The following is a 24,804-nucleotide window of genomic DNA, read 5'->3' on the forward strand; positions in this document are numbered from 1 at the left end:
CATAGACTCATAGTTTGGGGTAGTCTTCTAAAACTATTTCTAGAAAGAAAGGAAATGATTTTTTCTAATGATTTACTTTTATCCAAGGTCAATTTAAATAGAATTCTGATGGATAATGCTGGTAAAAGAGTCACAATGAAATGTGATAGCAACATGAATTTTAGGGCAGATAGGTATATCAGATCTGTATTAGGAGAAAGGGGGTTTTGTTGATGAGTCAAATAGAACAAAAATGAAAAATGAAAGAGGAAGGGTGACTATAATAGCAGATACAATCAGATATGAGATTGGATGCTTAACCAAGCATTTTTCAGAGTTAGGAACAGTCCAACTTAGAAGGAAGGATTTTGTGTCCAAAGAAGAACTAGAACTTATAATCGAACAGCAGATAGATAATTTTGATTATATTAAGTTAAAAAGTTTTTGTACAAACAAAAATAATGCAGACAAAATTAGAAGGGAAGCAATAAATTGGGAAATCATTTTTACATTTAAGGGTTCTGATAAAGGCCTCATTTCTAAAATATATAGAGAATTGATTCAAATTTATAAGAATTCAAGCCATTACCCAATTGATAAATGGTCAAAGGATATGAACAATTTTCAGATGAAGAAATTCAAACTATTTCTAATCATATGAAAAGGTGCTCTAAATCTATTAATCAGAGAAATACAAATTAAGACAACTCTGAGAGATCACTACACACCTCTCAGATTGGCTAACATGACAGGAAAAGATAATGACAAATGTTGGAGGGGATGTGGGAAAACTGGGACACTGATGCATTGTTGGTGGAGTTGTGAACAGATCCAGCCATTCTGTAGAGCAATTTGGAACAATGCTCAAAAAGTTATGAAACTGTGCATACCCTTTGATCCAGCAGTGTTTCTACTAGGCCCAAAGAGATGTTAAAGGAGGGAAAGGGACTCACATGTGCAAAAAATGTTTGTGGCAGCCCTCTTTGTAGAGGCTAGAAACCGGAAATTGAATGGATGCTCATCAATTGGAGATTGGCTGAATAAATTGTGGTATATGAATACTATGGAATATTATTGTTCTGTAAGAAATGATCAACAGAATGATTTCAGAAAGGCCTGGAGAGACTTACATGAATTGATGCTGAGTGAAATGACCAGGACCAGGAGATCATTATACACTTCAACAATAATATTATACTGTCAAAAAATGTTATAATTATAAAATAAAATAAAAAATTAAAAAAAAAACCAATAATATTATACGATAATCAATTCTAATGGATGCAGCTCTCTTCAACAATGAGATGATTGATGCCAGTTTCACTTGTTCAATAATGAAGAGAACCAGCTACATCCAGTGAAAGAACTCTGGGAAATAAGTGTGAACCACTACATAGCATTTCCAATCCTTCTGTTTTTGTCTGCTTGAATTTTTGATTTCCTTCTCAGGTTAATTTTACCTTATTTCAAAGTCCTATTCTTTTTGTGCAGCAAAATAACTGTATGGACATGTATACATATATTTAACATATACTTTTAACATATTTAACATGTATGGGACTACCTGCCATCTGGAGGAGGGGATGGAGGGAAGGAGGGGAAAAGTTGGAACAGAAGGCTTTTGCAATTGTCAATGCTGAAAAATTACCCATGCATATGTCTTATAAATAAAAAAAACTAAAAAATAAAAAAAAAAAAAGAAATGACCAGCAGGACGATTTCAGAGAGGTCTGGAGAGTCTTACAATGCAAAGTGTATGCAAAGTGATGCAAAATGAAATGAGTAGAACCAGGAGATCATTATAGACAGCAATAACTATTATATAATGATCAATTCTGATAAATGTGACTTTCCAACAATGAGATGATTCAGGCCCGTTCTAATGATCTTGTGGTGAAGAGAGCCATATCTACCCAGAGAGAGAACCGTGAGAACTGAGTGTTGATCACAACATAACATTCTCACTCTTTTTTTTGTTGTTTGTATTTTGTTTTCTTACTCATTTACTTTCTATTTTTGATCTGATTTCTCTTGTGCAGCATAAGAATTGTATACATATGTTTATACATATTTGATTTAACATATACTTTAACATGTTTAACATATATTGAATTGCTTGCCATCTAAGGGAGGGGGTGGGGGGAAGGAGGAGAAATCTGAAACGCAAGGTATGCAAGGGTCAAATGTTGTCAAAGTATCCATGCATATGTGTTGAAAATAAAAAAAAGCTTTATAAAAAAAAGAAACAGTTCAACTTGTTATGTTATGAATATATTAAGGACATGGGCTCATAGATAAAAGGCTGACAGTAACCTTGGAGACCATTTAGTGTAATCTCTTTATAAATCAACTGCTGCCTATGGAGGTTATATGACTTGCCCAAGTTCATACAGGTGATAAGCCATAGAATCAGGATTTAAGAGGAAGGGTAGAATTAAATATTTGAGGGAATGCCTATAAATTTAAATGTTAAATATCTAACTCATATTAACTTTATGAGTGTGGAATGCCAGTGTTCCTCTCTTCCTAGGGAGCTCTAGCTGTGGGTTAGAGTTTATATCCTGGTAGAAAGTGGCCCCATAGAGGAGAGTTAGGTCCTTATTGAACTTAGATTCAGGAGCTCCCAATCTCTTGAACTCATGAAAGTTGCTACTAAGGCTAAATATACTCGTCTCAGGATCACTGTACTATCAACTCTGTTTAGGTCAAGAAACACAAAACAAAAGAGGTAGTTAGGGACCTGAGGTCCAACTCAGGCCCATTCTGGAGCACATGTGATCTTGCTGTCATAGGTGAGCAGCTGTCATTCTTCCCAGGAAAGACAAGTCTTTTGACCCTTGGCTGGAAATTTGAGGGTGGGTTCCTCTTGGTTGGCAAAACAGGAAGAGAGAGAGAGCAGAAATTCTTAAGAGTGAGCAGCAATTTTAGGGTTTCACAGGGTGACCAACTACAGACTTCTATACATGTACAAGTGGCTTGTCCATTGGAAGGAAGTACAGTACATGGTTAGCTCCAGTGAAAGTTCCCAAAGCTAGCAGATTGGGGTGGAAAGGCTTCCATGATTACTTTCTCTTTCTCTCTCTGTGTGTGTCTCTGTCTGTCTCTCTGTCTCTGTGTCTGTTTGTCTCCCTCCCTCCCTCCCTGTGTCTCTCTCTGTCTCTCCTTTCTTCCTCTCTTCCTCTCCTTCTCCCTCCCTCCCCCTCTGCCTCCCTTTATTTCTCTCTGTGTATTTTTCTGTCGGTCTGTGTCTCTGTCTCTATCTCTCCCTGTCTCACACATACACATAGAGAATGGGGGTATAAACCTGACTCAAGAGAGTCACATGAAACAGCTTTCCCTGATATTCTTTCCTCCTCTGTTTTGAGCGTGTGTAGAATAGAATAGGAGCCAGGGGTTACTCCATCATGTTTCAAATATTTGTCAACATGATTATGAGACCTTTTTTTGTTGTTTGTGGTAGAGGAAATAAATAGAACCTTCTAGGGGAGACCCCAGGCTTGAGCCATGTCTAAGACTTAAAGTGACTGTCCCTAGAGTTGTGTTAGGTGTGGTAGATAGACAAGGAGAAACAGGGAAACATTGCTAATACATGTTTCCCCCAGCTTTCCTGAACCCAGAACTGGGAGCTCCCAGGGGGAGAATGCTCCAGCACTATGGATCAGTGAACCTATTATATTGGTAATAGGACTACAGCTTGGGGACCATAAAAAATGCAAAAAACAGAATCCCTGTTTCTGATCTTGTAAACAAGTCATCTAAGTTCCCATAGTTTCATTCCTCTTCTTTAAAATGTATATAATATTCCTGGCTGTGTGAACCTGGGCAAGTCACTTAACTCCAATTGCCTCAGCAAAAAAAAAAAAAAAAAAAAAAAAAAAAAAAAAGTATAATATATATATATATATATATATAAATACATATTTATATATATATTACACATTTATATATACATATATATGTATATATAAATTACACAAGGGTTTCTCCTTCCTTAGCTCGGAGGGCTGGAGCAGGAGAAGGGGACGGGGCTAGAAGTCGCTTGGACTCCCTCCTCCCCCTCCCTCCTCCCCAGGGCACTGTGAAGCTGGAGGGCAGCCACCGCCCGAGTCCGTCCCTGTCCCTGGCTCGCTCTAGCCTCAGTGTGCCACAGCAGCGGAGCGGGCACGGCGGACTTGGGAGCGGAGGGCAGAGAAGCTGTACCTGCTGAGAGAAGCCGCCGCCGCCAGGATGGTGAGAGACCCCGGATCCGGGAGCCTGGGAAGTGGGGGGCTGGGAGGAGGGCCAGGACGAGAAAGGGCAGCTTCCGTGGGGTGCCGAGGGCACGGGACCCCACCGGGCAGAGGCGGAACGGACCGCGCACTAGCCACGGACACCTTACCTGAAGGAAAGGTGCAGAAAACGGGATGGGATTGTGCTGGAGCTGGGAAGCCGGGGGGAGCAGAGCCCGGGAGTGGAATCGGGGACAAGGGATCCAGGGGAGCAGTCTGGAGAATCGGGGGAGCTTCCACCCGGGCCCGGTGAAGGTGGTGTGTGTGTTTGCCATGGGTGGAGGAGGCAGGAGAGGAGGGGAAGGAGTAATTCTAGGAACTAACTTTGGTGTACAGAATTCAAACGATTTAGGGCTGAAAGGAACCTTAGAGCTTATTTAGGCCGGACCCAGAGAGGTCACGCTGGTCAAGGAGCAGCCCTAGGACTTAAATCCAGCTGTTCTCCAAAGTATATGGAGCTTCTTTAACACGACACTGACACGGGTGGTACGGGGAAAACATGGCCTCAGAGGTAACCTTGAATAGAGGGTCTCAGGATTTGGGAGTGGGAAGTGAGGTGACTCAGGTGCCTTCAGCTCTTACCTGATCCTGCCCCTCGGGTGGGGAGAACTGGCTTCTAAGCTTTCTTCCCAGGCTGTCCGGCACAAGTCTCCACATACCACAGGGAGAGGTGGGATCAGGACCCCAGCAGCTGCTTCTCTCACTCTGGTGTATCTCCACACCTTTCTCCACTCCCTGCCCTTATTCTCCATCTCTCTCCCACCCAGAAAAGTAACAGCCCATTTTTTCTGTTCCCAAGCTACACAGTCAGGGAGTACTCCAATCTTCAACTAGAGATCCAACTTTCTGGGGATCCCTCAGAGAGCCCCTCTTGTGTCACGTATCCCGGTCCCTTCAGGTAGAATACTTCCCCCTATCCCAGGTCCCTGAAATAGGTAGCAAAGTAAGTAAACCCAGAAAGACTCCTCAAATTTCAGTCCCTGTGCGAGATGGTAATTATAGTACTTCTGGCCTCACTACTACAGGGGAAGGGCAGAGGAAAATGATGGGGGCGGGGAATGGAAAATAGAATACATGCCCTGCTTAGAATGGGACTGCTCAGCGTCTGCTCAGTTCTACCTGGTTATGACCTCCCCCTTCTGTCCTTTCCTAAACCCGTCCCCACTCCCCCATCGCTTCTCTTTGGTGTACTGCTCCAGAGGGCACTGTCTAAAAAAGTTGTGAGCAAAAGGATAAATTTCTTAAGGGTCCTGTCCTAATAATGGCCAGTTGTGTAATATTCCTGGAGTACTGAGGATGGGACAGGACTGTTACTGTAGGGAAAACTTACTTTTAGTCCTGGTTTTGCCACTAATTTACCTGTATAAGTTTAAGCAAACTACTTAATTGGTCTGTGCTTCCTGTGCAATGTTGATGAGGTGCAAAAAGACCATGCGATTTTAAAATTCTTTTAAAGCTTTGGTACTGATAATCTCACATTGAGATAGATAGCACTTTATACAATTTTCTAAGTGATTTTCGTTTATTTCCTCATTTGTTTCTGTATTAAATAATATGGTTTCCATATGGAGTAACTCCTCATGTGATAGTTATTCCAAGTCTGCCCAGCATAGAAAAAAAACCCAGAAAGTTTTAAACTTACTGTTATTTGTCCAACTTTTATAGTTATATTTCTGTTAATAGATAAATTTAGGTGGGTTGTGAGACCCAAATAAAGTAATGGATTAAAGTACTTTGCAATATTAAAGCTTTTTATAAATGCTAGTTTATTTTTATTATTATTATAATTAGGGGTGATGATGCTAGTAATAGTAGTACTAGTGGTAGTAGGAGTAGGAGGAATAGGAGGAGTAGGAGGAGTAGTGGTGATGGTGATGGTGGGTAGTGGTCGTAGTAGTAGTAATAGTAGTAGTAGTAGTAGTAGTAGTAGTCTCCAAGTAAGTATTGGTATTGAAGACTACTTGCAGGTAAACACCATGATGATAATGTTATTCCTCTACCTTTTACTGCATTGTTCAGATATTATTTATAGAACAATTCAGGGGTGTTTTGATAAATTTTTAACAATTAGTCTGGGGTGGAGTAGAAGAATAAGTATACTCAGTTTTAAATTTAACCTGAATTATTAACTTTTTAAAGTCAAAACAGTAAATCAAGCCCTGATTTTAAGCAATTGATTATTTCTGAAGTATCAATGTTCATACTGAAAATTTAACAACTATCTCTCCAACATTATTAAAGCTGACTCCAAGTGCATACAGTCTTGGATGTTCTCCTGAAAAGTTCTATGCAAATCAGATTTTCTAAGTAGGATATTTTAAATTCACCAAGATAGCTGTTTACTTAATAGAAATCTGTGGCTGGTTTTTAAAAAGTAGGAGTGGGGTAAGTGAAAGAATATTTTGTAAAAAGAATAATCAAGAGTCTCTTGATATGTAGTTTCAGGTTTTTTTGTATAATGAATTTTCTTAAAGTGAGTCATATCTGTCTTTGGCACCTATTGAGTATATTATATGCAGTTATTATTAGTAGTATCAATATTATTTTCCACTCTTAACCCTTTTCCTTATCTATCTACACTGATGAGTTGATGGTGAAAGAGTCAAGACTTTGAAATGTATCCCTTGCTGAGGATAGGTTTCACAAAGATTTGCAGTATTTTTTTTAATATTTCATTTTAGACTCTTTTTAACAATGAGATGATTGGGGCCAGTTCCAATGATCTAGTGATGAAGAGAATCATCTATGTTCAGAGAGAGGACTGTGGAAACTGATTGTGAATCACAACATGACATTTTCACTCCATTTGTTGTTGTTTGCTTATATTTTGTTTTCTTTCTCATTTTTGTTTTTCTTTTTGATCTGATTTTTCTTGCTCAAGAAGATAATTGTTTAAATATGTATACATATATTGGATTTAACATATATTTTAACAAGTTTAACATATATTGGATTACTTGCCATCTAGGGGAAGGAGTGGAAGGAAGAAGGGGGAAATTTGGAGCACAAGGGTTTTGCAAGCATCAATGTTGAAAAATTATCCATGCATATGTTTTGAAAATAAAAAGCTTTAATAAAAAATTTCACTTTATAGGAAGCTATAGCAATTTATTAGATTTAGTTAGTTTTAAGTTAGAGGTTTGAGAGGAAATCCTTCTGTTATTCTCCAAATTGCATTCAACCTTCTTGGGAATTGATTGACATTTTATGGATTGAGAGTCAGAGGTTCTGGTGTTCCTGACAGTACTCCTCCATAACTAGCCTAAATGGACTTCACCAAACCCTCATGTAACCTGATTCAGGCACTCTTCACCCTCTTTCTTATAGTAATGGGCACTCAAAGTAGAAGATGTGTTTTAGGGAGGAAACACTCAGTGATCTCAGGGACAATCTGTTTAGGTTGGAGAGTTGTGGCTATGGGATACTTAGTATCCTTATTAAAGTGTCCTCTTCCCTTAATATAGTAATAGTGACTACCAGAAATCCCAACCCATCATTAATGTTGTGAGGAGGAGGCAATGGCAAAATAAAGGAAAGCTACTCAGGGTAAAGTATCTCATGTGGTAGCTAGGAAGGAAGCCTACAATTGGGCTTGGGGTTAGCCAGTGTGATGAAATCTAAGAAACAGATGGGTGTCTCAACCCACTCAAACCAATCTCCTGGTAGCGATGAACGATATTGGAATAAAATGAGGCACTTGTAGGTTATTCAACAGTCAACAGAAGAAGAAGATAAAAGTAGCCATAACAGGGGAAGGATGTTCAACAAGAACTTGCAGTGAGGGAGCACATCAGAAACTGACTCACTTGAGCAAAAAGTCCATTGCTCACTATCCTCCAGACAAACATTGGTGGGAGATTGAACTTCCTTGTGACTTTTTGTGTTCAGGTGACCAGGAGAAATATCAACAACCTAAGTAAGACTTTACTTCTCTGAGACTGTTGAGAATCCAGAATGGTTTTTAATATCTTTTTTTCCCCCAAGGCAATTGAGACTAGGTGACTTATCCTGGGTCACACGGCTATTAAATGTTAACTATCTGAAGCTGGTTTTGGATTCAGGTTCTCCTGATTTCAGGACTGGTACTCTATCCAATGTGCTATCTAATTGCTACAGTTTCAATGTCTTATAAGGAAAAACTTGTATGGGGGTAGGGGAGATTAAAATGCTGTTCCTTATGGAAAGACTTACGTGAATTTATGAAAATGCAGTAAGCAGAGCCAGGAAAATAATACTCACAATGCATGCAATAGTGTGTTTACAAATACATTGGAAAGAGCAACAGCCAAAAAAAAAAAAAAAAAGGCAAAAGTAAATGTTGTGAAGTGATAAAGAACAAATTTGGTGCCAAAGGAGAGATGAGAAGACACCTCATCTGTCAATTTTGTTGTAGTGAATGTGTATATGTTAAGGGTGGGGCAGGGTTCTACTAGTATGAATGAATATTGCCTACAATGTCAGATTTTTTTCTTCCCAATGAAATTGATGCAGTTTTGTTGAATTTTTTCTCCTTTTCTATATTCAGAAACAATCGGTTCTTTTTCTGGGTATGGATAGAGTTTTTCATCATAACTCCTTCAGGATAGTCTTGGATCATTGTATTGCTGAGAATAGCAAAGGCATTGCTATTAGCTAATAGCAAAGGCACAGCTGATCATCCCACAACATTGCTATTACTTTGTACACAGTACTTTACTATGCTTGAGTTTATGGAGGACTTTCTAGATTTTTCTGAAAGCATCCTGCTCATTATTTCTTATAGAACAATAATAAGGAAACAGAATTTAAAAAAAAACAGATTTAGGCAATGATTTCATGTTCTTTTTTTCTCAAAGATATCCTCACCTCTAAATTACACAACAATATATTGCATATCAATGTAGAGTAATTTATAAAAAGAAACTTTATGCTCAACCCAGATTAGATGAAATAATAGTTGAAACTGAGATAGTCCTTAAATTTAAAGAAGAAAGAATGCAAATGGAAGCCATTAAAAAAACTTCCATTTAACATAAATATCAGAATTGCTAACAGATAGATGGCAAACATGCTAACAATAGATGGCAAAAATGAAAGTGATTTCAATGATTATGAAAAGATGAATATACTTAGAGTTTCAAAAAAGTCTTTTTTGAATGTGAATTTATCAAAGAAACTGATTATACCAAAACAGAGCAATTCAAAAAAGTTGGTATCTTCTAGATGATCATGTCCCACATTGTTTGATAATGTTATAAACATTATTCCACAATATTTGACAACGTGTAAAAAATTTTCAAGATCTACATACACAGTACATATTGTGACTGTGCTGTGGTAAGCACTATAGGAAGAAAAATAGATAGTTATCTAGGAAAATGTCTGAGAAAGCACAAACATAAAATATAAAACCATGATAGTAATGCCTTGACAAAACTATTGAAGATCTGTTGAAAGGCATTGGAATGCAGGATAAAACTTGAGTTCTGTCTCATCTAATTAAAGACTGTTAAAAATGGAATGGAATCTGGAAAACAAAAATATATCAAAAATCCTGAATACTCTTAATCAGCAATTGAAAATGAAAAGCCTAAAGGTTAAAGGGAGGGGAGTCAAAATATTGTAAAGAACCACATAAACAAAGTTAATTTAAAATTATACTACAGAAGTTTGAGAAGTGAGGAAAATAAAGGAGAAAAAAGAACCTCTAAGAAGAAAAATGGGAAAGTATTCTAGTCTTCTATATGATAAAAAATAATTCCAACAACAAAAGTGCATTAGATAAAATGCAAAATGAAAGCTTGCATTCCATTAATATAATGAATGACAAGAATAATTACTTCCAGGGAAGTGACTAAAATTCTAACTTCCCTATAAAATAAGTCTGAGTAAAATCCACAATTATTGTATATGAATTATAGGGACAACTAAATGGTGCAGTGTATGGAACACTAGACCTGGAATCAAGAAGACTGAATTCAAACCCAGTCTTAAGACACTTACTAGCTATGTATTACTTAATCTGTTTGTCTTCATTTCTTCATCTGTAAAAATGATCTGGAGAATGAAATGGCAGACCACTCTATACCTGGTAAGAAAACCCCCAATAGGGTCATAAATAGTCAGACACGACTGAAAAGGAACTAAACAACAAAAATATATAAAAAATATGAATTACTGGTTTGGACCACTTTTCCATCTTTCTAGCTCATTTCCCCTCAACTTGTACCCAAGTTGGTCGACAGGAATGTCCTAAGAGAGAGTGGTTTCTATAAATGCTACTTTCAGGATTTTAGGGTTAATCCTTGTGGATGCTTTTTTTCTAGATTAATAGGACATTTAATAAAGAATTTAACCTAATTTCAGAGAAAGAAATTGAACAATTCATAATGTGATTTTCAAAGAAATATGTTTTCTTAGTTAATCTTATATATTTTCTAAACCCCATTGGTATATTTTCCCAATAATAAATCATCCAGTTGACTCTTAACCAAAATTTTTTTTACTAAAAAGACAAAACAAGAATGATAATTATATAACATTCCACTGATAAACATGAAGTGTATTCTTCCACCAATGCACAGTATCCAATAGGGAAAAGGGGGCAGAAATGAAGTACCATGGTAATGAGGAACAAGTGGCCAGGGTAACATGACTCTGGAACTTTGGCTCCAGTGTGCTTTCTCTTTTTTAGAACCTGTCTTTCCAAAGGTCACTTTAATGGATTTGTGTTGGATGAGTGATTCTGTTGCTAAACTGGGCTGTTCCACTTTGTACTGGACTAACTCCTAAGAGCATGGAGCCTCATTCTGAAAAGGTCAAGGCACTAAACTACCCTACTGGCTATTCTGCTGCTAGAGTGGCTGGACTTGCTCCTTGGTGACATCTATAGCCTCTGACACTTCAAGCTTCAGGCTCAGATGTTATGTTCTTTTAGAAAGTTAGAGATCCTTAACTTGGCATGGGTAGAATCCTTTCTGGTTCTGCTTCTTTACCTGGATTTAAGGTTCTTATTCTCTACTTTTGAGATGGAAGTGGAGAGATAGGCAGACATTCAGAGAAGAGTCAGAGGAGAAAGAGACAGAGACAGAAAGAGAAGAAAGATAGACAAAGAGGCACACACAGAGAGACAGATTCACACAAAGGCAGAGACAGAGAAGAGAGAAGAGAGAGACAAAGACAGAAGAGAGACAAAAACAGAGAGAAACAGAAAGAGAGGAGAGACAGACAGAAAAAGAGAGAGAGAGAGAAAGAGAGAGAAAGAGAGAGGAGAGAGAAAGAGAGTGAGAGAGAGAGAGAGAGAGAGAGAGAGAGAGAGAGAGAGAGAGAGAGAGAGAGAGAGAGAGACTCTTACATAATTATCTTTGGTTGGTTCTTCCTGATTCAGAAATAACATCATTCATGATGAATAACTAAATGTTTATTTACGCCAGCTAAGCCATAGCAAGGTAATGCATATTTGTTCAATAATCATAAAACAGTTCTGGGATCGTGAGTCCCTATTTATTAACCCCAAATTTCTCCACTTTGTCACATACAGCACAGCAGCTGCAACAGAATAATGTAGTAAGCTTTGCACATGCCAGGTGAATTGTCCTTTCTTTCTTTTTTTTTTTTTTTTTTTAATATTTTTCACATATACGTTTTTGTTTTTTCCCCCTTTTAAACATCAAATTTGTCAATTTCTGCCCAGGGAGCAGACTCTTATATTAGAAAAGTACTTTTTGCCTTCTTCCTCCTTGATGCAAACTTGATCCTATTTTTCTTACCATAAAGGAAGGAAAGGTTAAAAAATGCAAGTGAATTTACGGAAAAGCCAAAGGCTTGGACTATAGCAGATCCTCAATCAATATTTGATTAATTAAATTGGCCTGAATAGGACAGAGTAAACTGCATTTTATCTGAGACTGAAAATCACCAAAGTGACCAAATGTCACTTACTATGTGACCTTTTTTTATTATGTCATATAACATCTCTGGGCCTCAGATTCCTTGTCTTTAAAATGAAGGAATTAGATTAGAGATCTTTCAAACCCAAATTTATGATCTTATCATCTTCTGCAACTCTGCAATGCTAAAGAAGTTTTTAGCTCACATGTCTTTTTATCGCCCATTGCCAGTGCTGTGATACACTTAATAAAAAGCAGCCACTATTCCTAATTTTTATCATAATGAAACTTTTAGGCTTTATAATAGACTCTAATTTAATATCTGATTCTTTTTTGTGCCACATTTACTCACTGACATGAATCTAGGCCTATTTGTTCATGTTCATCCTTTGATCTGACTGAGCCTTCAATTAAAATATGTCCTAATTAGAATTAATAGGGCAGGAGTCCAAACAATCTTTTGAAGTTCATTAGCTTTTAATTTCCCCTCTGTAATATAAATAAATATCTCATTTCTACTAGCTACCCTGACCAACAGTATCAGATCTCTAATAACCCTAGCCTAGCAACTAGCAATATTATTTTTTTCTAACCCAACAAAAGTTTGCCATGTAAGATAGCAAGATACGTTCAATAAATATTCATCTACCAAATACTTACTAAATACTTCCTAGATAAGGCATAACTCCTGCTTTCATAATGCATATAAGCTAACTGAGCAATAAAGCATATGTGCAAATAAATATAAAGCACAATATTTCATGATGAGGAATTAAGGGTTGAAAATATGATTTTGAATTAGTCTCAGGATTTGAGAACAGTTGGCAGTACCTTCCTTAGAATATCCAATAGTAGTTCTCAAAGTGACCTAATACTTTTCAAGTCTTTAAAGACTTCTTTTAGAAAAAATGATGTGACCAGTTATTCTTCAGGTAGAGAGAAATGCATTACAATAGCACCCTGAAATGACCTGTTAAAGTATTTGAAAAGATTTCTTGATAGAGAAGTTAGAATTGGACCTTTTGAAGATATAGTGTTTCCTTCTCTCTTGGTATTTCCAGTTAAGATGGATCACCCTATCAAGGATAGCTTAGGTTACCTGAAAGTTGGGAATGGATTATGTGACTTTTGGAGAGAATTCTGTGCACATACACACACATATACACACACTCAGGGAAATAGACCCCCTTAATAACAATTTGCCTCTTTCAGTAAAACTGAGACCTTAAAACTGACTTTGTACATTCATATGGAGACTACACACAAGCCTTAAACCAGAAGGCCCTGGAGTGACAAGCTCAGGTTTAATATAGAGCCACACAAATATAGTTAGAAAGAATAAGTGTAAGTCCTGGATGGCCAGAAAGGGTATTTGAAATATGAGTTTGTAGTAGATTTAGGACTTAAATTTCCTCTGTAGGATCAGCTTACCCCTGGCTGAGGCATATTGGCCCCTGGCTCTGTTAGGGAGGGATGACCTATTTTCAAGGAAGCTATTTCTATGAGCTATTTTTTACTTTTCTCTGCTTCCTATATGAAGTTTTGGAATCTAGTTGGGGCCAAAACGCTGCTACTATTCAGCTATGGCTTGATTATTGTTCTGTGTTATCATTTTGTATCAATCACTGAGCTTGGGGATTTCAACGAGGAGGTTAGAGAAATTTGAAGATTTCAGGGCCATAGAGAAGCTTATTAGGATGATGATAAAGAAAGCTTTTTCACTTCTATAAACTAAAGAATACGGACAGGATAGACTACATTGCTTTTTCACTTCTATAAACTAAAGAATATGGACAGGATAGCCTACATTTTTCCCCTCCTTTCACCCAAAACAGCCTTTAAAAGAAAAAAGACTCATTCTCTTCTCTAAGTACCTTATACTGCACTGGAATGGGGGAATTTTATTGTCTCAGACAAGAACCCTGACCCTAATGATAAGAATATAATTATGTAGAGATTTTCTGTTTCCTACTTTATTATAACCTCTTTAGGTTTATTCCTCTTTTATTTTCTGTGGTGATTTCCCACTGCCCTTGACTGAAGTAATCTCTACTGATTTTTTGGCAATTGCAGCCATCTAGATATTCCTGGTACCCTGTAACTTATAACCTCTGCAGATGAGGTGGGTGGCTGCTTTGAATTCTACAGGTGGGTTGACTATGAAAGAAGATGGGTATATTGTTGTTTTCTTAATAGTGTGGACTCATAAAGTCATTAAGAGGAAAAATGAACATTTGGAGGTCATTAAACTAGTGATTTGCCGTATATTCAAGTTGGCCAATCCTTGAAGGATTTTGTAATTTCTCAGCCCATCCTCTCCGCAGAGAATAATAGATCATTGGATTTAGGGCTAGAAGAGATCTTGGACATATGACCCCTTCATTTTACAAATTAGGAAGCTGATGTTCAAAAGGTAAAGTGATTTGCCCAGTGACACAGTAACCAGAGTTGACTTGGGTCTTATGACTTCAAAATATGTTTTTTAAAGGTGGGTAAAATGTTACCCATTTTCATTTTTCTTCTTCTTCTTTTTTTTTTAAAGAATTTTACTGGCAGCTAGTTGGTACAGTGGATAAAGCACCAATCCTGAAGTCAGGAAGACCTGAGCTCAAATATGACTTCAGACACTTAATAGCTGTGTGACCCTGGGCAAGTCACTTAACCGAAATTGCCTCAGCAAAAAACAACAAAAAAGAATTTTATTCTTTTTATTGTTTTTATATGTAAGTGGGGAAAAATAAAACACTAAATAGAAATGCAAAATCCTTGAGGGCAAGAACTGTTTCATTTATGTACCTATTTAAAAAATTTTTGAACTTAAAAAACATCAAATTAGGAGAACATTTCCATATCCATAGTAGTATGGAAAGAGGATTGCACATGAAATTGTGAATTCTTTATTATGTATAACTTTTCTTTTTAAAATATCTAACAAATTTAACATATAGCTTTCTTTCAAAGCTTCCATTCTTATCTGTGGTTCTTTCTGGCCATCTGTTTTCTTCTATGTGCTTAAAATGCTTCAGCATCCATCTTTTATTAATTCTTTTTGAATTTTTTCTTTACCTTTTTATTCATCCCTCTTTCTCTCCCCTCTTTAAAAAAAGAAAGAGAAAGCCAAACATGCATGGTCAAATTAAACAGATTCTCACATTGGCTAAGTCTGAAAATGTATGTCTTGTTCTACATCTTGAATCAGGAGGTAGGGAGCGTCATTGATCTTCTAGAATCATTGCAATGATAAGAATTCTTACATTTTTCAAAGTTGTTTTCTTTTGTTATTGTATAAATATATGGAACTTAAATAAATATTATTGTATAAATTATTCTCCTGGATTATATATAACTTTACGTTATATGAATTTATATGCTTCTTGGTAGGTTTCTCTGAAACCTTCTCTTTCATAATTTCTTACAATACAATAGTCCATCCTATTTATATGCCATAATTTGTTTAGCCATTCTCCAAAAGTACACACTCCTTTAGTTTCCAGGTGTTTGACATAGCAAAAAAGAGATGCTAGTAATATTTTTATCTATATGAGTTCTTTTCCTCTTTCTTTGGTTTCTTGGGGATCTAGCAGTAGTAACACTGGGCCAAAAGGTATGTATAATTTAGTGATGTTTTTGCTCTGCTTTCTTTTTCCCCCTATCTCCCCCTATGTCTGGGACTGTTATTCTGACTTGTTCTGGGAGGAAAGGAAGAGGAGAAACAGACTAAAGGCAGAGCTATTCCTCGAATAAGACCAGAGACATGGATGAATTTTACTTGGGAGGTCAGAATCACAGAACGTCTCAAATTCAATACTGCCCTCTCCCCATTCAGTCATTTTTAACTATAAGACACAACCCTACCCTTCTAGGTTTATAGAGAATGTCTGGAAGTTCGTGCTTGAGATGTCCTAATACTTTATAGTGATGATAGCCTCTAAGAAACCGGAAAGTCACAGCCGATGCCACATGTGTGGGTGTAAACTAGTAAGGTAATGAAATAGGTATTTTGAAATAGAGAATCATTATGCTGCCAAGGACCCAGACCATAAAAAGACCTCCAAAGTACAACTGCCTACTCTTATGCCCGTGGGAGTTCTAGCATAGGGGTGGAGTTGAGGGACTGTGGGATGGGGTAGGGTACCATAGGGATGAGATGCCTTTGGGGATCTCCAGGCAGAGAGTCAGGATCATTGATTTACAAGTCTTACCTGTTCTTCTTTTAGTAGCTACTTAATAAAGGCTAGTTGAATGACTGACTTTGGGGCAGAGAAGTTTAGGTCAGTAAACTTTCCAATAGTCCAGATAATTTATTTATTTACATTGTGATATAGGAGAAAGGATGCTGAACTTACATTCTAGCCCTGCTTTTACCATTGACTAGCTTCTCTTGCATAAATCTATTGAACTCCTCTTCTATTTTATATGAAAATACAGACATTGGATTGGGTGATTTTTAAGTACCTAAAGGTAGCTAAGATGGAGCACTGAGTCTGAAGTCAGGAAGACCTGACTTCAAACATGAGCTCAGACACTGGCTGGTGAACTTGAACAGGTCACAATTTGTTTGCCTTAATCTATTGGAGAAAGAAATGGCAAGCCATTCCAAGATCTTTGCCAACAAAGCCCCATTCCAATGTGGTTTATAAAGAGTTAGATCTGACGGAACAGCAAAGTACCTTTCTAGTTCTCATTTCTATGTCTATAAATTTACTGCCTTATTAATACTGTCTAGTATTGATTCCTAAATGTTTCCTATTTGTTTGCTAAGTCTTGTTTTCTTAGCTTGTATGTTTCTATGTAGTGTAGACCACACATTATATTTATTCTGTATTACTCAGGAGCTGGTACAGGCTACACCTGTACTATACCTGTACTGTCTACTTTATGGTTGATTTTTCTTAAATATTTTTGGAATTTATCAAATTCAAAAGCACTTGGTCCTAGTGCCCTTTGGGGGATAAGAAATAGGAATATTGCTTTGTTCTCTATGTCCTGGTTCTGTCCCTAGAGAAACTCACAGAATCCATGGAGGGGACCTATTGTCCAGCAACTGAGTGGAATGGTTGGGAAACGCCACCCCCATTTTGGATAACTCCGAGTTTCAAAATGCCATTCCAGTCTGAGTCAAACCATGGATAAGAATAGAAATAAACAGATGAGTCACATGCTTTTCCCCCTGGGAATATGTTGCAAGTCTTCTGGCTCTGGGCTGGCTGGCATGTAGTGAACTCTGTCTTAAAGGCTGTGATTACTTTAGTAGGAGTAGAGAAGGGAAGAGAGAAAAAGGAAAACTTGAGCTTAACTTTTTTTTTTTGGAATAAAAATTCACGGGAAATAACTAGACATTCAAACTCCCACTTCTATCCCTTTTGGGAGTGGAGGGGTGGGATAGATGGTGTGTATAATTTTACATGAAATTCTAGGGAATCATATCTCTGCACCGAAGATGATCATCTTGGTGGGATGAGTACAAATTGAATTTTTAGTTAGAGATGAACAAACTCCCCATAAGGCAAAGGAATGACTGGCACTCTATATTCTTTCTCTTCTTCTCTCCCCTCTCACAGCGTGAATGTATATCAGTCCATGTGGGTCAAGCAGGAGTCCAGATTGGCAATGCTTGTTGGGAACTTTTCTGCTTAGAGCATGGCATCCAAGCTGATGGCACTTTTGGCTCCCAGGCCAGCAAGATCAACAATGATGATTCCTTCACCACCTTTTTCAGTGAGACTGGCACCGGGAAGCATGTGCCCCGGGCAGTAATGGTTGATCTGGAACCCTCTGTAGTAGGTAAGTGCTTACTCACTAGGAACACCTGCCTCCAATTAGACATTGATAAATGCTGGAAAATGCTGATTTTGCAGAGAGGTGACCTAACTCCCCTTCTTGGATGTGCTACCAAATAGCCACAAATTTGGAATTTTTTTGGTAAAAATGTCATAGACCTGAGATTTGAAGGAGACCTCCAAAAGCCATCTAATCCAAGCTCTTTATTTCACAGAGGAGGAAATGGAAGGTGAGAGAAGGAAAGGGACTTGCTCAAAGTCCTACAACTTGTTAAAGAGCCAGGATTCAAATTCAAGTCCTCTGACTCAAGAAGTTCAGAGTTGGAATGGATCCCAAAGTCCATCTAGTCCAACTCTTACTTGAATAAGAATATCCTCTTTCTTTTTTGCTTTTTTTTTTTTTTTTAAGTTTTCTGAAGCTTTTTTTTAAACATCATTGTCACTTATGAATGATTTTCCCTCCTTTAATAGATATCTTTTTTGTAACAAGTAAGTGCAGAGTTAAGCAAAATAGATCAATAAATTGGCCATATCTGAACATATAGATCTCCTTCTAGACCTCTTTGTTGAGAGGTACATGCTTGGCAGTCCTGAAAAGTACTGGTTAATTGTGGTTTTTGCTCTCACTACTATATCATTCTGCTTTTCCCTGTGTTCAGCATTTGAAGCAAAGATAGAGGAACTCCATAAAAGCCTGCCACAAGTCTCTCCCTACTTCCATCCATCCTCCATTCAGTTCCCAAAGTGAATTTTCTAAAGCTCACTGGCTCTCAATGCATTCTAGTGGCTTGCTATCACTTCCAGGTCTGGTATTCAAAGCCCTTCTTAACTTAGCAGCCACTTTATCTCTCTAGTCTTCTAGTCCCCTCCACCAAAAATCCTTCAGTCAAATGACATGGCCTCCTTGCTGTTCCTTGAACAAGACACTCCATCCCTCTGCTCAGAGCATTTTCACTTAGAATGCTCTCTCCTCATCTCCACATCCTTCCTTGGTCCTTCAAATTCCAGTTAAAAATCTCACTTTCTCTGGGAAGCCTTTCCCAGGCCCTAGTTCTATTGCCTCCCTTCTGTTGATTATTTCCTTGTTATTGTTTTTAAAAATTTAGGTTTTTAAAATTTTCAATTCATGGAGTAAAACAAGCATTTCTATAACATAATCAAAAAGATGACTGTATATGAAACAATTTTTTATTCCTCTTAAATCTATAATAAAGTATCATGTAAATTTCTTTTCCCCCTTTTCTTTTTTCTCCCCAAGATAGTTATCATTAAATACAAATATATGTATAAATTTATATATATATATATATATATACATATGAATACACACATATACATATAAAATCATTCTATACATACTTCTATTTATCAGGTTTTTCTCTGGATGTAGCTAGCATCTTCCTTCATATGTCCTTTGTAATTAATTTGAGTATTTATAATAGTCAAAATGACTTATTCACTCAAAGTTGTTTTTAAAACAATATTCCTGTTTCTGTATGTAATGTTCTCTTGATTCTGCTCATTTCACTATTATTTTGTGTAGGTTTTTCCATTTTTTTTTACAGTATAGTAGTATTCCATTACAATCATTTACCACAAGTTGTTCAACCATTCCCCAATTTGTTTTATGTACAGTTTGTTAATAATTGTTTGCGTTTTGTCTCCCCTATTAGCAATTATGCTCTGTGAAGGCAGGGCTATCTTTTGCCTTTTTCTTTCCCTAGTATTTGGCACATCATGTAGCATACACTAGGTGCTTAATAAATACTTATTGTCTGACTGATTAAATGTAAAGGAATGTGACCTTTCTTTTAGGAAAGGTCAGAAAGGTGTCTTTAATAGAAAACTTGGTTTCAGTGAGTACTAGAAGAGTAAAGGAATGGAGGAGGGATAAAATGCTATTAGATGAAAAGTAGTTGCTTTAAAAATAAATTGAGCAGAAGTGAAATGAGCAAAACCAGGAGATCATCATACACAGCAATAAGATTATACAATAATCAATTCTGACAGATGTGGTTCTCTTCAACAATGAAATGATTCAGGACAATTCCAATGATCTTGTCTGAAATGAGCAATCTACATTCAGAGAAAGGATTGTGGGAACTGAATCTGGTTTAAAACATAGTATTTTCACTTTTTTGTTGTTTGCTTGCATTTTATTTTCTTTCTCATTTTTTCCTGTTTGATTTGGTTTTTCTTGTGCAGCAAGATAACTGTATAAATATGTATGCATATATTGGATTTAATATAAATTTCTACCATGTTTAAGATATATAGGATTACTTGTCATCTAGGAAAGGGCAAAGGGGAAGGGGGACATTGGAACACAAGGTTTTGCAAGGGTTAATGTTGAAAAATTACCCATACATGTGTTTTGAAAATGAAAAGTTTTAATTAATAAAAAAAGAAAAAAATTGAGCAATAGAGAGGCTGGGGACTGGGGAGGGGGAGGGCTGAGATTAGCAAATTTATATTGCCTTCAACATGAATCCTTTTCCTCATCCTACACTGATTCCAGGTGTTCAGGTCAGGGAAAGTGTTAGTTCTGGCTTTGGATACTCATGTTTTTCTCTGTGTAGATGAGGTTCGGGCTGGGACCTATCGACAGCTCTTCCATCCAGAGCAGCTGATCACTGGGAAGGAAGATGCTGCCAACAATTATGCTCGTGGCCACTATACCATTGGCAAGGAGAGCATTGACCTGGTTTTGGATCGAATCAGGAAGCTGGTAAGTAGCTAGGAAAGTTAAGGGTTGGGAACAGTGAAGGCACACTTCTCTCTGAGTTAACAAGGCAAAGGTCCTACTATGCTAAGCCATTGGTCCTAGCTTTAAAAGATGAACCTTCTGAGAAATAGTGATGTCCATAGGCGTTCATAGAACGTGGGGTCCAAGGGAATTGTTACCACTGCCCTTCTTGGGAGAATCATCTAGTTCAACCTCTTCGTTTTGTAGTTATGGAAATTAAGTTCCAGAGAGATTGAGTTCCTTGTTAAGGTCAGACTGCTAATGGAAGAGCTGGAACTAAAATTCAGGTCTAATGACAAGACTGTGCTTTATCTAGTACTAGACCTTGTAAACTTTTTTATACATATTATATAATACATGTTAAATCCACTATGTGTAAAGTTATTTATACAATGCTCTTGCTGCACAAGAAAAATCAGATCAAAAACGAAAGAAAAAGAGCAAGAAAACAGTGCAAGTGAACAACAAGAAAAAGAGTGAGAATGCTATGTTGTGATCCACACTCAGGTCCCACAGTGCTCTCTCTGGGTAGAGATGGCTCTCTTCATCACAAGATCATTGGAACTTGTCTGAATCATCTCATAGTTGGAAAAAGTCACATTCATTAGAATTGATCGTCATGTAATATTGATGTTGCTGTGTAAAATGTAGACCTTGTAAATTCATGAATCCAACTTAAATGTATAATTAGGTGGCAGCTAGAGATCAGGGACTTTAACAGTTTTTTTTGCCTGAAATCTTTCCAGGATTATCTGAGGAAGATACTATTGAGCCTACTGTGCCCAAATTGAGAAGGGAGACCAAAAACAGTTATATGCTGAGTTCAAATTGTATCATCCTCCACTCCTGCTCTTAAGACTCATTTTTCTAGGTAGCATATAAATCATCACCATAAACATGTATAGATCATGGGTCAGATGTGTATCTCCTGGGACTAACATTATCACCAGTTCTTCCCCTGAGGTTAGGGTATTAATTTTTGGTGATATGAAACCAAGAGGAATTAAGTTCCAAAGAGATCGAGTTGCTTGGTTAAGGCCTGAACTTAGAATATAGATAATTGTCTTCCTTCTCAATTATATGTCATAGACTAATGCCCAATTACTGCTTCTACCAGGTAGCCTTTGGAGGAGTTCAGATGAAAAGAAAGCTAACATTTTTAGTTTCTAGAAGTAACTTAAACACTTATCCATTTATGTTGGAGTCATGAATATGAGGTGTCTGCTACAGGGTAAATTCTTAGAAAGAGCCCTAGACCAGCCCAGTCCTTTTATGAAAATTGGATTTGTGACCAAATACCCCCAGACCCATATAGTCACCTGAAATGAAATAGTCTGATACCCTAATTAAAAACATTCATCATCTTAGAAAAGGCTTGTGAGGGAGAGATCCTACAAATGAGCAGAGAGGGAGAAAGTTCTCAACTGCTTAAAAGGTTGTAGAAAAAAGGTGAGAGATATTATAGTTTTTTAATGCTTTTTGGATGAATAGTGGAGATTAAGGAAGAAGACATATGTAGACACAGTAAAAGCCAGGCAGCAGGATGTTTAGAAATTCTCAAGTAAGGTCTAGCTAGAGTTTGCAGCTTCTGCTCTAAGGCTGATTCTGTAGGTTTTGGCAGCAAGTTCACTGGCAAAAGATCATTGTAATATCAAGCAGCACTGAGCCTCAGAAATCCTTTTAATTGACTGATTGTTGTGTAACGCCATTGTCTTTTCTCCTATGAAGAAGGGTTTTAAGTTTAGTATAGTCATTGCGGAACCCATGTTGATTCTAGTCTCTGCTCTTCCATTGCTTAAATGTTTCAATATAAGCAAATCATGTGACTTCTTTGGGACTCAGTTTCCTTATTTATAAAATGAAATATAAAGATTAGATTGTCAAAAAAATAAATAAATAAAGAGATCTTATGGGAAAATATGAAGAAGAATCAAGGAAGATGGGAAGACATAGATGGATTGTAATTGGGTAAATCTCCACAAAATAAAATCCTATATACATTGAAGTATTGAAGACTAAAAGGAAGTAAAGATATTTATTAACTTACTAGCACAATGTAGCATGAGAGCATTAGCTACCAAGTGATTTTGCAGTGATATAAATTGTTTAAGGCTATTTCATAAATTTGAGGACTTAATGCATTGATCTTTTAGTAGAAGTATCCCAAAATGCATATATAAATAAAAATCATTTAAATATTAAAAAAAAAGATTAGATTGTCTCAGGTCCCTTCCAGCTCTTAAATACCGCTTGCCTATGAATTTCAGATAAAAATGGAGCTGCCACCTGGGAACTGAAAGTATTTGACACTAAGTAAGGAGCATGTGTTCCAATAGATTATAGAAGAATGTCCAGGGCTCAGAGGTCAGCCAGTCTAACTCCATTTTTTAGATTAAGAAATTGAGCCTCCTCCTATCCTTTTCTCCTCCTATCCTCTCATCTCTCTATTGAATCATTCCCAGTAGTTCAGGAATTCAGTATTCAGTCTAGTTTTGTTGTTGGTCCTGTTCTGTCTGATTTGTGTTGCAACTTCAATAACTAGGATCCTTGTATTTTTTAAATAGTATTTTAACCAGTTATAGATAAAAACAATTTTTAACACTTAATTTTTTTTTTTGAGTTCCAAATTTTCTCTTTCCCATCTTCCTTCAATTTGATATAGGTCATAATATGTAATCATACAAAATGTATTTCTATATTAGTCATGTTGTAAAAGAAAATCCAGACCAAAAAACAAAAACACCCCTGGAAAAAAATCTGCATTCAGATTCTATCAGTTCTTTCTGTGAAGGTGGAAAACATTTTTTTTATTATGAGTCTTTTGGAATTTTCTTGGATCAGTGAATTGCTGAGAATAAATCATTTATAGTTGATCACTGAACAATATTTCTGTAAGTGTACTGTTCTCCTGGTTCTGCTCACTTAACTCTCTTTTCACTTCATATTAGTCTTTGCAGATTTTCCTATTCATTATTTCTTATAGAACAACAGTATTTCATTATAATCATATAGCACAACTTGTTTAGCTATTCCTTAGTTGATGGACATCCTAGGACCCTTACCTTGTTCCAATATAGTTGATTCTCCATCCAGTCTCTGAGTTCCACCAGCTGTCTTCCCACCCCAGTTCTTTAAGGGACTATCAGTGGATCTGAAGTCAAAACTTCAAGGGAAAAATAGGTAGAAGGAGAAATGGTTTTTAATTAGCAGTGATATGGAGCATTTTTTCATATAGGCAACCTGAGGTTTTCCCTTAATAACTGCCTATTCATAACCTAGAATGATTTTTATTCTTATAAATTTAATTCATTATAAATCTTGGAAATGAGAGCTTTATCAAAGAAACTTCCAAAAAGGATTGTTTTTTTCCTGTTAACTGTAATTAATGCAAAATGAAGCATTTCTAAGATTTTTCTTCACACGCATCAAAATAAAAAAGAGTTTTAAAAGAAAAATAATATATAGAAGCTGTGGGAAAACAAGCACACCAAAGACCTGTTGGTGAACCTATGGATAGTACAAGCATTCTAGAAAACAATCTGGAATTATAAAACTAATTAATAATTAATTAATTAATAAACAGTATGTGCTTTTTGACCCATTTATGTCATTGCTAGGCCTATATTCAAAAGAGTTCAAAGCAAGAAGAAAATATATTTTATGTACAAAAAATTTATAGCAGTTTTTTTGTGGTAGCTAAATTCTGGAAAATAAGAATATATCCATCAATTAAATTATATTGTGATTAAATTGTGGTATATGAATGTGATGGTATACTGCATTGTAAGAAATGAGGAAATAGATTATTTAAAAGTTAATGGCAAGATTTATATGAACTGATGCAGAGTGAAATGAACAGAACCAGAAGAATTATATATATGTGTGTGTGTGTGTGTATAAACATCCATATAAAAATGATCAATCCTGAGGATTATAAATAATTAATCTGAGGAGATCAATTTATACAATAACAACAATGCTATTAGAATACACAACAGGTCCTCCTGATTTCAGGGGCGTGCTCTATCTAAATGCGTGCCATCTAACTGTCCCCAGTGTTTGTAATTTTAAAAGAAAATACATCAGTAAAAAATTAAAAAAAAAAAAGAGAGAGAGAGAGAGAGAGAGAGAGAGACAGAGACACAGACACAGACAGAGAGACA

General features: G+C 36.6%; 1 protein-coding gene across 2 annotated transcripts in view; it reads left to right on the forward strand.

Annotated features, from left to right (window-relative positions):
- The first annotated feature begins 4,026 nt into the window (after positions 1–4,026).
- Positions 4,027–24,804, forward strand: part of LOC141542439 (tubulin alpha-8 chain) — a 29,410-nt gene continuing 8,632 nt past the window's right edge. Inside the window, exons 1-3 of one of the 2 annotated variants that reach the window (XM_074266840.1) lie at positions 4,027–4,209; positions 17,677–17,899; positions 20,475–20,623. In XM_074266840.1, the coding sequence (XP_074122941.1) occupies positions 4,207–4,209; positions 17,677–17,899; positions 20,475–20,623 (375 nt within the window). In that variant the 5' untranslated portion in view covers positions 4,027–4,206. Of the gene's footprint in view, positions 4,210–17,228; positions 17,505–17,676; positions 17,900–20,474; positions 20,624–24,804 lie in introns of those variants that run through there. The other variant, XM_074266841.1, reaches the window with a different exon arrangement.

Source organism: Sminthopsis crassicaudata, chromosome 5 (genome assembly GCF_048593235.1).
Source record: "Sminthopsis crassicaudata isolate SCR6 chromosome 5, ASM4859323v1, whole genome shotgun sequence".
NCBI classification, from domain to species: domain Eukaryota; kingdom Metazoa; phylum Chordata; class Mammalia; order Dasyuromorphia; family Dasyuridae; genus Sminthopsis; species Sminthopsis crassicaudata.